The 13113-nt window shown below is 38.4% G+C and overlaps 1 protein-coding gene across 6 annotated transcripts in view; it reads right to left on the minus strand.

The window, feature by feature from the left end:
- The window catches only part of hhip (hedgehog interacting protein), a 156399-nt gene extending 143287 nt beyond the window's left edge, over nucleotides 1–13112 (minus strand). For all 6 annotated transcript variants that reach the window (XM_043699011.2, XM_043698993.2, XM_043698985.2 and 3 more), the window contains exons 1-3: nucleotides 12663–13112; nucleotides 4608–4803; nucleotides 1481–1637 (exon numbers count right to left, since the gene is read on the minus strand). In XM_043699011.2, the coding sequence (XP_043554946.2) occupies nucleotides 1481–1637; nucleotides 4608–4803; nucleotides 12663–12926 (617 nt within the window). In that variant the 5' untranslated portion in view covers nucleotides 12927–13112. The remainder of the gene's footprint in view (nucleotides 1–1480; nucleotides 1638–4607; nucleotides 4804–12662) is intronic.
- Nucleotide 13113: the final 1 nt, after the last annotated feature.

A 13113-nucleotide genomic window follows, 5' to 3' on the forward strand; every position in this document is an offset into this window, starting at 1 on the left:
CATTGAATTAGGATTGGTTCCACAGCTTGATGGTAGTAATAAAGTGGGGTAGGTCATGAGGTTACAGATTGTCATTTAATTCTGTTGCTGATGGCCCACAGTGCTTAAGGGATGTCCAGTTTTGAGTTCACTGTCTACCCTATTAAGGGGGGTGGATGGTATCCTCAATGTGAAGATGTGACCTTTACTCCACAGGGAGTGTATGATTAGATTCCCTATAGCATGGAAACAGGCCCTTCGGCCCAACCAGTCCACACCGACCCTCCGAAGAGTAACCCACCCAGACCCAATTTCCTCTGACTAATGCACCTAACACTATGGTCAATTTAACATGGCCAATTCACCTGTGGACTGTGGGAGAAAACTGGAGCACATGGAGGAAACCCACACAGACACAGGGGGGAATGTGCAAACTCCACACAGACAGTCACCCGAGGCTGGAATCAAACCTGGGACCGTGAGGCAGCAGTGCTAACCACTGAGCCACTGTGCCGCCCATGGTATGGTGGTCACTTTTACTAACAATATCATGGATTGGTGCATCTCCAGCAGATAGATGGTGGGGAATGAAATCGAATGGCCTCTCACTGCACTGCAGGGATTGTATGAGTCAGCCAGTCTTCGTCAATAGTGCTGCAATTATTTCAGAAGTGAAAGAATGAACTGCAGTTTGAAAGCAATTGCTAGACATGGAGAACCTCACTCTAAAGAGAGATATTGTTTATCCAGTCATCAGCACTTTTGAGAAGCTGACAGGTGCTATACTCAGCTGAAAAATGTGTTGCTGGAAAAGCGCTGCAGGTCAGGCAGCATCCAAGGAGCAGGAGAATCGATGTTTCGGGCATAAGCCCTTCTTATGCCCGAAGCGTCGAATCTCCTGCTCCTTGGATGCTGCCTGACCTGCTGCGCTTTTACAGCAACACATTTTTCAGCTCTGATCTTCAGCATCTGCAGTCCTCACTTTCTCCTAAGTGCTATACTCACCAGATCTAGAAGGGTGCAGTCTACCTCATCAGGTACAGGTCTGCTATAGACAGTCAGTTTATACAACACACATGTTTCCTGTTCCTCAACAAGAAAATTGCACCCATAAATGTAACTGCAGAGGACCAGGGTTTTAAGACATGCTAATGAATGCAAAATGAGTTCCCAAGCATGAAGCATGGGAAGCCGATCCACCTGAACGTTCCTGGGAACTTAAAACCAGAAGTTTAGCCTGCCATCAGGGAATAAATATTCGCCTCTTCCCAATGAATTTGTCCCACCTTCCATTTAAAAAGCTCAATATGGGCTTGGAAGACCCTGCCCCAACATTACTTATGGTGCTAATAAACTACAACAATGTTTGAATATTCTTAATATTAAACGACAAACAAACTGGTGGCACAGCAGTATAATGTAAGCTGACATGTCATTGATTCAGTGTCATGAGTACAGCTATTGAATCTTTCGAAATCAAGTAACAGTTATCTTATTGAACCTGTTGATGTGTTCCATTTTGTGATATTCATCCATCTGGTTTAAGTAATTGGAAACTGGCCCTTGTAGTTGTTTCCTGGGAAAGTCTGGAAAGCATATCCCATTGTCTTTTGCTGAATAAAGGTTGCAGAATTCATCTGAAGTGGTTTGGAATAGTCCTGGAAAACAAATGTTAAATAAATTACTGGTAGTCACGTTATTAAACGCATGCGTGAGCAACGTTTCTTCTGTAAGAAAGAATCAAGAAAGAAAAAATATATTGTTTTGCTTTGAAAATTATATCTTAAAAAAGAATTGTCATCTTCATTATCTTGATACACACAGAAGGCAAGTGTTAAAATACTGAATAACAACAAATTATTTTGCTTTTCAAAAAAAACTAAAATAAAATCAAGGCGTTACTTTAAGCACATAAACACAATGTGATAATACATAACTTTGAACATACTAAAACTCTTAAGTTTTATTTCAGTTTGTGGTGAAATGCATTGTTTCTTTAAATCTGAAACTAACTATTTATGCTTTATTCTGTCAACAAACTGCCATTACACCCAAAGCTCCAGGATGATCTCACAATAACCAAATAAACTGAGGAAACTTCACCTATACTTTAAAACAGAAGCAAATAGGAAACTGTAGCAAAGTCATGGGCATGTCAGTTGTTTTAAACAAATTCTGATATCATGACGCACTTAGTTTCATAGCACTCTCTAAACAGATTACAATATTGTTGTTTCCAGCTTTGCTGTTTTCATATTATGATAGATGTAAGGCATAATAAATCACGGATGCACCACACACAAAGTGTGACACGTGTACAATTCATCAATTCATCATCTTTATCTATTTTGCCTGTTATGGGTTATGATGAGAAAACAAGTCAGACCAACTCTAATGTTTTATGTGTTATTAAATATTGATACATCAAATAGAGGATAAGACTGATACCAAATTTATCTTTCAAGAGTGGACTCTGACATAACTTAAGTTATCAAATCATGAGTGTGTCAAAAAGGTCTTTGGAATGATTTAAGCAGCAATCAAATTTTGGTTTATCTAGTTTGTCTCAATTTGAATTTTAATTTGCAGAATGTATATTACTTCACAACTGATGAGTAAAGTCAGCAACCAATCCTCAGCACTCTTTCATTGCACCTATTTCATCACTCCATTTTTTAAAGTGCATTCAATGTCATCTCTCAGCTGTTGAGTACACCATCGCCCAGCACTATGGACAGGGCAAGTCATTCCAGGATAAAGTTAACAACAAAACACACAGATTTGCCCTCCAATTATCTCTTCTTCCTCACAGTCTATCCATGCTGGGAATTCATCACACAAAGAGTTGCCATCGATAACTGTTGTGGGAAATAACAGTAGAGAAACAATATCCTACAATTTTTTGGCCAAGAACATTACTGTTTTAACAGAGTAAAATACTAGGCCACCCACAACTAAAGCGACTTAACTTACATACTATAAATCTAAAGATTCAGGTTTCATTAATTAGCTGTGCGTTGTAAACAGCACTTGTCTGTGGTGCATAACTGCATGACACTCTGTAATTATTCTCTGTGATTTCAACATTTATAACAATGAAAATATAATCTAAACCATCCAAATGAGTAGACAAAACCTCAACATTTTCAGAGTAATGTATATGCACTTGTAATTATAAATATGCTGATTTGAAGTCAAATGACTTCTTTGAAATTAAAAATTGTTTTCAATGTTACTAATATTGTGGATACAATCATGTTCAAACTTTAAAAGAAAATCTTCATTTTGGATGACTTTCTTGGATTTGAAGAGATCCCGTTGCATAATTCTCTGGAAACTTAATTCTAATTGGGTACTCTAAGCAAATACAATTAGGGTGCTTGTCAATGACCACTCTGTCAACAAAATTTGTTTTCTATTTTTGGTATCAAAACAAAAGCTTTCAATTAGGACCGACCTCTGCAACAGCAAGTGGTGCCACATGCTGATTGTAAGCATCTGTCTAACATAGGAAAATCGTCTAGCTTGTCTGAAAAACAGGCTGCTAGTTCACTTATGCACACCCCTGAGCCCCATCCATGTCCCAGTGCTGAAGTTATGCTTTCATCTGGTTATCTTCCAAGACAACCTGGGTGGTCACCCAAAGCACTTGACATCTTGATGCACTTCAGCAGTTTTACATATACACAAACTTTGTAGAAAAATAAATTTGTCATTCATCACCACATATGTTGATCTGAAAAGAAAGGTTCCTGTGGTACCAGCTCCTGTGCTGCTGAAGACATTCCAATTAACTCTTTAGCTCAGTTCAACTGCATTTTTTAAAAATTAAGTAGCAATTCCCCAAAAACAGGGAGGCTAAGGTCACCAGGGTCAGGGATTAGTTAATTTTGAGTGCGGGGAAAAAAAGTACAAAAAGTCCCCAATGTATTTAGTGTTTGTGCATAATATCCACCAAAATCTAATGTTATGACTGCCTCGCATGCAGGCTTGGAAAATCCCACCCCCTAATCCCAGCTCAGTCTTCAGGGAATGTGATAAAGAGCAAAAACCAGCTGTATGCAGGAAGCTGTAGGAAAGAAATCGGTAGTTTGTGGATAAAATAATAATATTTTCATTTTCCAGGAAACTTTGGAATATCTGTGAAACCACAGCAAAAGGTGCTTTTGGAAGCTTTTCTTCAAAGAAAGTCTTGTGCTGAAGTTCAAATACTGTGCACAATATTAAAAAGGTAAGCTTCGTTACAATAGAATTCATCTCTATTACAGAATGAGATGCAGAATGAAATGTCATACACCCCTCTATCATGCTGGAATCGTATTGCAAAAAGTTTTCACTGTCTTAATAAAGATGCTTTTAATTGTGGGTAAAGGGGTGGCCAACACTTCTCTCAAATGTTCCAGTCCCAAACAAGGTGGCAGCAGCATCTGTCACCAGTTCTGAAATAATGACTTTTCAGCAAGCATTAATTTTGTTTAATTGTACCCATGACCACCACTTTTCATTGCATAACAGAGAAACACGGCTCTGCTATGGATACCCCCCACACTGATTCATCATGAATCAACAAGGTATGAGGATTTATGTGAATTCAGGGGTTCATACAGATGTCTTGCAGCCTTTATTACCTGCTATGTGGCTTCTGCAGGCAAAGTAGAGTTGTTCACAATAATCTCTGCACAACATGGGAAAAGTTAGCTCATTAGCTGATGTGCCTTCTCGGTCAGATATGTGAAATAAATTCTGTGCATATGGTGAACATTCAGCACACTTTATTTCCTCCAGCAATCTTGCACACTCTGTGTTGTTTGTAACAGAAAATACCTGAAAATCAAATAGCAGAAAGATGTAAGCAAACTGACTTAAAATGAAAACCAACACTGACTTGGAGAGAATACCTGCTTTACTTAGGACAATTATTGTATTCTCTTACAAATGTAGATAAATTATAATCTTTCCTTGATTTTAAACCTACTTGATAAATTAATAAATGCTTTCTAAATTCTTGAGTGTACTTTTTTCTTACATAAAAACTGTTATGAGTGTAATAAAAGTTTGAAAAGATAAACTAGGAAGCATCAACATGAAAAATTCCAAATGTCACAGCAAATTAGAAAAGCTTCATTCAGGCCACAACAATATGTATGTTTTCCATTATCTTACAATCCTACCCCAAAACCCCCCACTACAGGAATTCTCAGTGGGAGTTCTGCTGATGCCCTTTTGGTCTGCAATGTTCTGAAGTGTGATTATAAAACTCAAAAGAAATAATAATGGTCATAAAACACATTGTTCAGCTCCACAGAACTATAAATTTACTCAAGTTATTTTCAATAGAAAATATACAGCTAAATTAAATTACAAGTGAAGTGTTAGCAGATTACATGTTTTTGTTTATAACTAGATTGAAATTGCTAAAACCACTTAACTTTTTCTTTCTTGGATGCCTGATAATCTGAATTCTCTTTGCAATGCAATGATCCTGTTTTCCCAGTTAACATGTTGAACTGGCTACTAACTTGCAGCTTGCATTCTTAAATTAAACAATGTAATAAGCATGTAAATAATTTAATGCACATCCCCCCCCCCCCCCCTACCACTGAGCAGTCATAGGCATTCTATGAAAAGGGATTTTACTGCCACATTCACATTTTTAGTTTGTTTGTAGTGACATTAGAAAATAAAGCCACCTTCCTTTCACAATTGCCTTCCTTAATCTGATGTTGCACAATTTTAGTCCAAGTCTGTCATATTTAAAGTTTCATTTGGAAGAAAGTCCTGTGTTACAACTAGTATAGAGACAAACTGTAACATTCTTAACAGAATCATCTAAAGGTAAATACTGCTTCTTTAAAAACTTGTTTCAATCATGCCCTGAAAAGTCTGAAGCTAGATTTATAAATTTTGTTTTTGTAGCTTTTTCTTTAAAAAGGCATAATGAATTATCTGGCAGCACATTAAAATCAGCCAATATTATTCTAATCCTGCTCAGCAGTTGTCAACTAATGGCCTCTCTTCAGGCCATCACATATCCTAATTGCACTACTGAAAGCTATTTTTTACAGAGGCTTTTGGTGCTGAAGATGCTAATCACTGCAATCACTTTTACAATTTCTGGAATGTGTTTTGAGTCACATATAAACTAAACAATAGATTAGGCAATTGGATTATATAAATTATCTGAAATGAAATACAGTATTTTTTTCTGTTTATTTCACGCTGTTTCCACACAGTGGAACTTTCACATTTTTCTCTGTGTGAGGTCTGCAGAGTACATATCCGTGAAGAGATAGATAGAGCCATCATTATAACACACCCCTGATGCTCTCTCTTATTGAAAACAATGGGAGTGCACACAGGGCAATACAAGCATGCAATGACTGGCTCTTTGCATCTGTTGCATGCATAGTAGAACTCGTTACCATTGTCTAGTGAGTGAAAGTACAGATAAATCATGTGAAGTACTTCAAAGGATACATTTCAAACTCTAATTAAAACATGCATAAAACTGAAGTTTATTTGTTTGTACAAGTTGAACCAAGTGAAACGAATCATGTTTAATACAGTTTCTATCTTGATAAAACTTCACTGGTGCCCTCAACTTCACTTGTCCTCCGGTCCACAAAACAATCTCAGTCCTGGAACTTCATACCATGTAGTGATTTCTCATCTTCAACTTCACTGATTGTATGTTCCACATATGATAATAGCACTATGCTACCAGTACTTTTCTATTGAAAAAGATGGAGTTTTGATAATGGGAGCTATTGTTTTTCCTTAATTGGTTAACCTCTTTGGAGTTGTTCAAAATTTATAGATATGTTCACTAATTCATGCTCCTAGTACAAAGTTATGCTTAAAAGTAGCATGAATCAGAGAATAATCAGCACAATCACATCTCTAATTCAAATTCCCTTCTAGTGCAGCGATCTATTTGGATTATAGCACTGGTGAATCTTCTTTTATGTACCATTCAGCTTATATCCTCACTGTTGCTACTGGAATGTGTTCACCACCATAATTGGAGTTTGAGCAATGTTAATAGCTGAATTATCACTCCATGATAGACCTACTTCACACACTTGCAAATATTTTAGTAACATTGATAGAAAAACGATGAAACCTTTCTTTCTTCTGCACTATTTCATCTACAACTGCAAGAAAACACAAGTCACTCCTCTGGAGTCTGAAAATTGTAATCCTGATTGAGAATAAAAATGCAGTAATTGTATGAGGTAGAACCTGGTAATAGATCTGAAAACGGCATTCAGCTTGGAAAATCAGTAACTACTGAACTGCAGATTGAAAACAAGAATTTATTTTATATAATTTTTTCCAGGTTGAGTGCGCAGCATTATCTTCATTCTTTGTATATTCCTCCACATAAGATTTTAACAGTGAAACAACAGCAACTTTACAAATATGTCAATGCTTTCTACCAACAAAAACAAAGCATTTTTTTTTGCATCTATAACACTATTCTGTAACCAACTCTGTGTAATATGCAAAGTCACTATTCTCTTTTCATGTGATGGCTCAGAACAAAAGTCAGAACAAAAAGACTTTGCATGATTGGTAAGGCAGTTCATGGTCATCTGAATAAGAAACTGATGTACAAACATAAGGCTACTAGGCTATCAGGTTGCAAAGAAAATTAGTCTTAAGCTGTAAAGAATTTCCAGTAGGACTCAAAAGTTTAAATTGCTCTGAGATAACATGAGGAAAGGAAACGTGATAAGGATAAAAGATGCAGATGTATTAAATCACTGGTCTTATTGCACTGTGTGAATACCCTTTTATCAAAAGGGATGTATGCACAAACTATACCTTGCAGTGAACAAACTAATGGCAATTAGAGAATAAACATCAGACTATTATCTAAAATGAACTTTAAAAGTTGCAATTTATAATGATACATCAGTTTAAAAATGTTACCTGGAATGATGGTTAAAGGTGTGAATTTTCAAAGGACACAGCATTTCAAGGCAATTAAAGATTTTTTAAAGTATTCCTTTCATACAAGTCTTAGTTGAAAAGAAAAATATAAAATACAGAAGTATTCCCTCAACACAACACTTTCTAAACCCCTTGCAAAGGTGGACAAAAAATATCTACATCTTCAGTAACTGTTTTGTGCACCTATATTGAGAGAAACCAAATGCGGCACACACAAAGCATGCCGACACTATGCACGTTGAGAAGAGTAAAACTGTCAAGGCAATAAACTTACACAACCAAAGCTCAACTTTTAAAAGCCCCATGATTGCGGGAAGAAGAAAATAAGGTGCTTATGGTCTTTGGAAAGAAAAGCAGAGCCGGACCATACGAACTAACTATCTTTTGGCATATAACTTATGTGATAGGTAGAGGCTTTCAAGAGTCAAATAGAATCTGTATAGTTTTCTTGGGGTACAAAAGATGACAAGAACAAATTTGGAACACATCAATAACCAAAAGTGCAAATAGGTTGCAATACTCTAATATTAATGACAAATTATGCAAAGCACTGTGATTTGAATTCTGTTATTAGGATAAAAAGGTGAAATTTATTGTTCATTTGTATTATATGTCCCAAATTTAAATTATGCAACTGAACAGTTTCAGTCTGTTACCAAGTTACAAAATAAATCTATATTCAGTTCTATAGCCACCCTGATCAATGTATGTGATTATGAACTGCAGACTGTTAACCTGCTCTTGCTTAGCATTGATGTTCAGCATGACAGGTATGCAGTTGTATAAAGCTTTAACACCAGAAATATTTTGAAGAATCTCTAAATTTACCAGAAGCCAATAGTTTTTAATAACACATGACTTTTTATACAGTGGACTTTTTAAGGTTGTTTCAAAGCACTTTGTTAGTTCAGTACAGGAGGGTGAAAACTCAAATCGACATCTAGGTGCACTGATGGTTCAAATAAACAAAGCTTAAGGACTGATTTTACTTATTGCAAATGGCTAAGATTTGATAATATCTTAGTGGAAAGCCTGACAGGGGCTTGTATCTATTACAAGGCTATTTCAACATGTTGTCAGACAGAACAAATCTGAGTCCTACAGTCAGTACATTGGTTCATGAGAAGATAGGAGAAAGTGAGGTCTGCAGATGCTGGAGATCAGAGCTGAAAATGTGTTGCCGGAAAAGCGCAGCAGGTCAGGCAGCATCCAGGGAACAGGAGAATCGATGTTTCGGGATTCCTGAAGAAGGGCTTATGCCCGAAATGTCGATTCTCCTGTTCCCTGGATGCTGCCTGACCTGCTGCGCTTTTCCAGCAACACATTTTCAGCTCATGAGAAGATAGGTCTTTTATTGGAACAACTGGCCAGAAATTAGGTTATCACTAAGAAAATTGGTGGAATAGTTGACAGTGAAGAAGATTTTCTAAGATTATGAAGGATCTTAGGTTAATTGGCTGAAAAATGGCAGATGGAGTTGAGTCTAGATTAATGCGAGGTACTGCACTTTGAAGGAACAAAGATGGGTAGGACTCATACAATTAATGGTAGGGCCTTGGCGAGTGTTGTAGAGAGAGGGTTCAGGTACATAATTCTTTGAAGTTTGCATCACATATAGACAGGGTGATTAAAAGGCATTTAGCTTGCTTGCCTTCATTGCTCAGTCCTTTGAGTACAGGAGTTGGGAAGTCATGTTGAAGTTGTACAGGACATTAGTGAGGCCTCTGCTGGTCACCTAGTTATAGAATGGATATCATTAAATTCGAGAGGGTTCAGAAGAGATTTACGAGCATGTTGCCAGGTGTGGAAGATTGAATAACAAAAAAGGCTGGATAGGCATGGACTTTGTTTCACTGGAGTGTAGGAGGTTGAGAGGTGACCTTGTAGAAGTTTGTAAAATCATTAGGAGTATAGATAGGGTTAATGGTAGGCACCTTTTCCCGAAGGTGGGGATTTCAAGACTGGGGGCACATTTATCAGGTGAGAGGAGAAAGATTTAATAAAAACAGGAGGGGCAATTCTTTGTTACACAGAGGGTGTACGGAATGAACTTCCAGAGAAAGTGGTGGATGTGGGCACAATTGCAACTTTTAAAAGGCATTCGGATAAGTGCATGAATAAAGGAAGGTTTGGAGGGATATGGGCCAGGAGCAGGTAGATGGAACGAGTTTAGTTGGAATTACGTTTGGCATGGACTGGCTGGACCAAAGGGTCTGTTTCCGTGTTGTATGACTCTGTGAATGTATAATATAGCTGGAAACATTTTTAGGGAAACTGACGTGTTTCAAATGTTCAGTGAGAGCTTCCAATTATACAGAATGAAGTAGCGCAATGATTGCTCCTATAGAGATGTTAGTTTGAGAATAAGCATCACAGTCCTGAACATGAAAGAGTCAAAGTGGGTATAACTAATTACATGCTTGCATTATATGCCCTTCTACTGCATAATCATAGCAATAACATACATTTAAATTGTTTGCATTGAACAACATGAAGTACATTCACTGCATATTTTTCCTCATGAAGGAACGGCAGCATGAAATTCCACTTCAGGAGATTCAAGTTTCCCTGTCAAATCCTATGCCTCAGTTCAGTAAGGTTTGCCATTACTTGGGAAGGCCATTAGATGGTGCACCCTGTAGAAATTGTTGAAGAGGAAATACTGAAATTCCCTGGCTCTTTTCAACTACCCCCCTGCAGTATCATCACTCAACTTTGGAAACCGCAAAGTTGTGTCAATGTGGTCATGTGGATAGCTGCTGCCCCAAGATTATCCCACCCACCTTGGCTGTGAGATGGGGCTTTGTAGAGAATATCTGTGGAGAAAAATAAATTAAGAAGATTCTTTTTTTGAAACCAAGAATCAGAACGATGATGGGAACCAAGTGATTGAGGGAGACAAGCAGAGCAACCTACCAATATGATTGGGTTTTTTCCCCCATGGAATGCACATTTCCTCTGAACCTTAAGTGCGTGTAACAAAGTTCTGACACGTTAATCAATTCCTTTGTTTCTGCAGGACTGTATTCTCATGAGACTGTGCAACGCAGTCTATGTAACACTGAGTACTCAAACTACTCGCTAATTATATTTAATAGCACGTTATTCTCACACTCATAACAACAAACCAGAAATCTGACAAAACCAATTCAACAAAAATCTGTTTCTTGAAATATCATACTTGTTATGCACTTGTTTTTTTTCTGGCTGTTAAATAAGCTGTTGCAACATTTAAATTTAAAACAATATAAAACCTTGCTTTCTCCAATAATGCTTTATTTCCTCTTTTTCTCATTAAGCGTAACAGATTAAACCGTCAAACTGCACGTGATTAAACATAACGCATTGAAATGCTACAAAAATTCAAACATTATCCTAACATGCTTCGGAATGATGAGTATTGCTATTGACTAACGTAAAACATGTGTGCAGTCCTTCTTTCATCGTCAAATCACTCAAAGCAGAAGTAAGACTTAATTTGATCCTTTCATACAGTCAGCGTTAACACTGCATGAGTTTGTTGCTCAGTTACATTTGTATAACAAAGGAACTGTTAGTACAATAGTACGAGCAAACAGATCAGTGTGAGGGGAACACACTTGAAAATGATCCCTGGGCGAACTTGGCTCTCAAATCATTCAAAGTAGAAAGAGCACGGAGCTGTAAGGCAGCCTGACTAAATTTACAAATAAGTTCTTCCTTAACTTAACCATGTGGTCGGAAAACACTTGAGGCATTTGCGATGAAAAATTAAGGAAAACATATATCAAGAGGCATCATCACTTCTGAGAATATCAGACACACTCAACAACACTTTTAGATTTGTATGTGTGCATAAAGAAGTGATGGGAAAACTTCAGCACTACTGACTCATTCACTTCCACAGACAGTAAAGCTGGCAAGTCAATGCAAAAACATTATCTTGCCCCTTTCAAATGTAGCAACATTTGGTAGAAAAATCTACAGCTGAAACCTTACATCAAGGCGTTTTCACTCATCTGGGAATAGGAATAGTGGGACAAATGCTCACTCAAAAGGCATGAAGATTTGGACAGACTTAGACTGAAGGAGAATGGTGTTCTCCAGTGTCACCCATTAGTGAACCAACTAACGAACACAATGGTGTTGTTGTTATTCTTTTGCTATAAGCAACAGGACTCTGTGTGTGGGCAACAGTTTAGTGGGGAGGAGGATAAGTCGACCCCTTTTTGTCCTATTGATTTTTTTCTATTTGCATGACTTGAGCAAATTAAATGATGCAATATGGCTTTTTGTTACAAAACAAAGTGCAAGATACCACCCAGACACATATGTTGATTCGTAGAAGCTGTTTACATGAGAATAGAGTGAAATCTACCGTGAACCGAGCATAAAAATTCGACTCAGTCTGGGCATTTCTTACTAGGTTGAGGCCAGAGACGCTTGAACAGGAGCCCCGAGGCGTCCCTCATCAGAACTTGACAATCCTAGTGGAGTATTTTCTAAACCAGAACATCACCTGAAAACGTAACACGTGCACTCTCTAAGTTTAGCCTGTCAGCGCGATTATGATCAGAGCCCTCACACACACACACACACACACTCCAGTCGAAGTTTTATCCCTGAACACCAACCCTGTCACACACTTGCTTTGGCATAAAGTGACTGATAACCGAAGTCGCTGCGTGTGACTGGTCTATGGTTTGCAAACGTGCATTCTATGGGGACCGCGGCGTGAAGAGCGTTACCTCGGGGTCCAGGAGCTGGGGCGAGTGTCTCCTCCTAGGGCAGCAGGACAGGCGGCTGTAGAGCTTGTGACAGATGTACCCCTGGGCGTCCAGCGCCAACAGCCTCCTGTCTCTCTTCTTCAGGCGGCGCGGCGCACTCCCGTCCAGGCATCTCCTCAGCGGGGAAGAGGTCTCACTCCTCTCCCGCAGCCTGGTCTCGCTGTCAAGGAAGTTAGCGGTCACCGCTAGCACCAGGACAAGCGTGAAGGACACCCCTGCGTGCATCTTCACCTTGCGGGTCGCTGGTAAACCCCCCACCCCCCCTCTCTCTCCCTCTCTCTCCCTCTCCGCGAACTTCTTGAGCACAGAAAATTTCAGTGTGCAAGAGGCGTCATAAAATAAAAGGGCACCGTTTTACAACCCCCTCCCCTCAACTCCCTTTCTGTTTGAATGGAGATGGGGAAGGGGGGGT

This window comes from Chiloscyllium plagiosum, unplaced genomic scaffold, assembly GCF_037043375.1.
Source record: "Chiloscyllium plagiosum isolate Xiang-an unplaced genomic scaffold, Cpla_swu_hap1 HiC_scaffold_1, whole genome shotgun sequence".
NCBI classification, from domain to species: domain Eukaryota; kingdom Metazoa; phylum Chordata; class Chondrichthyes; order Orectolobiformes; family Hemiscylliidae; genus Chiloscyllium; species Chiloscyllium plagiosum.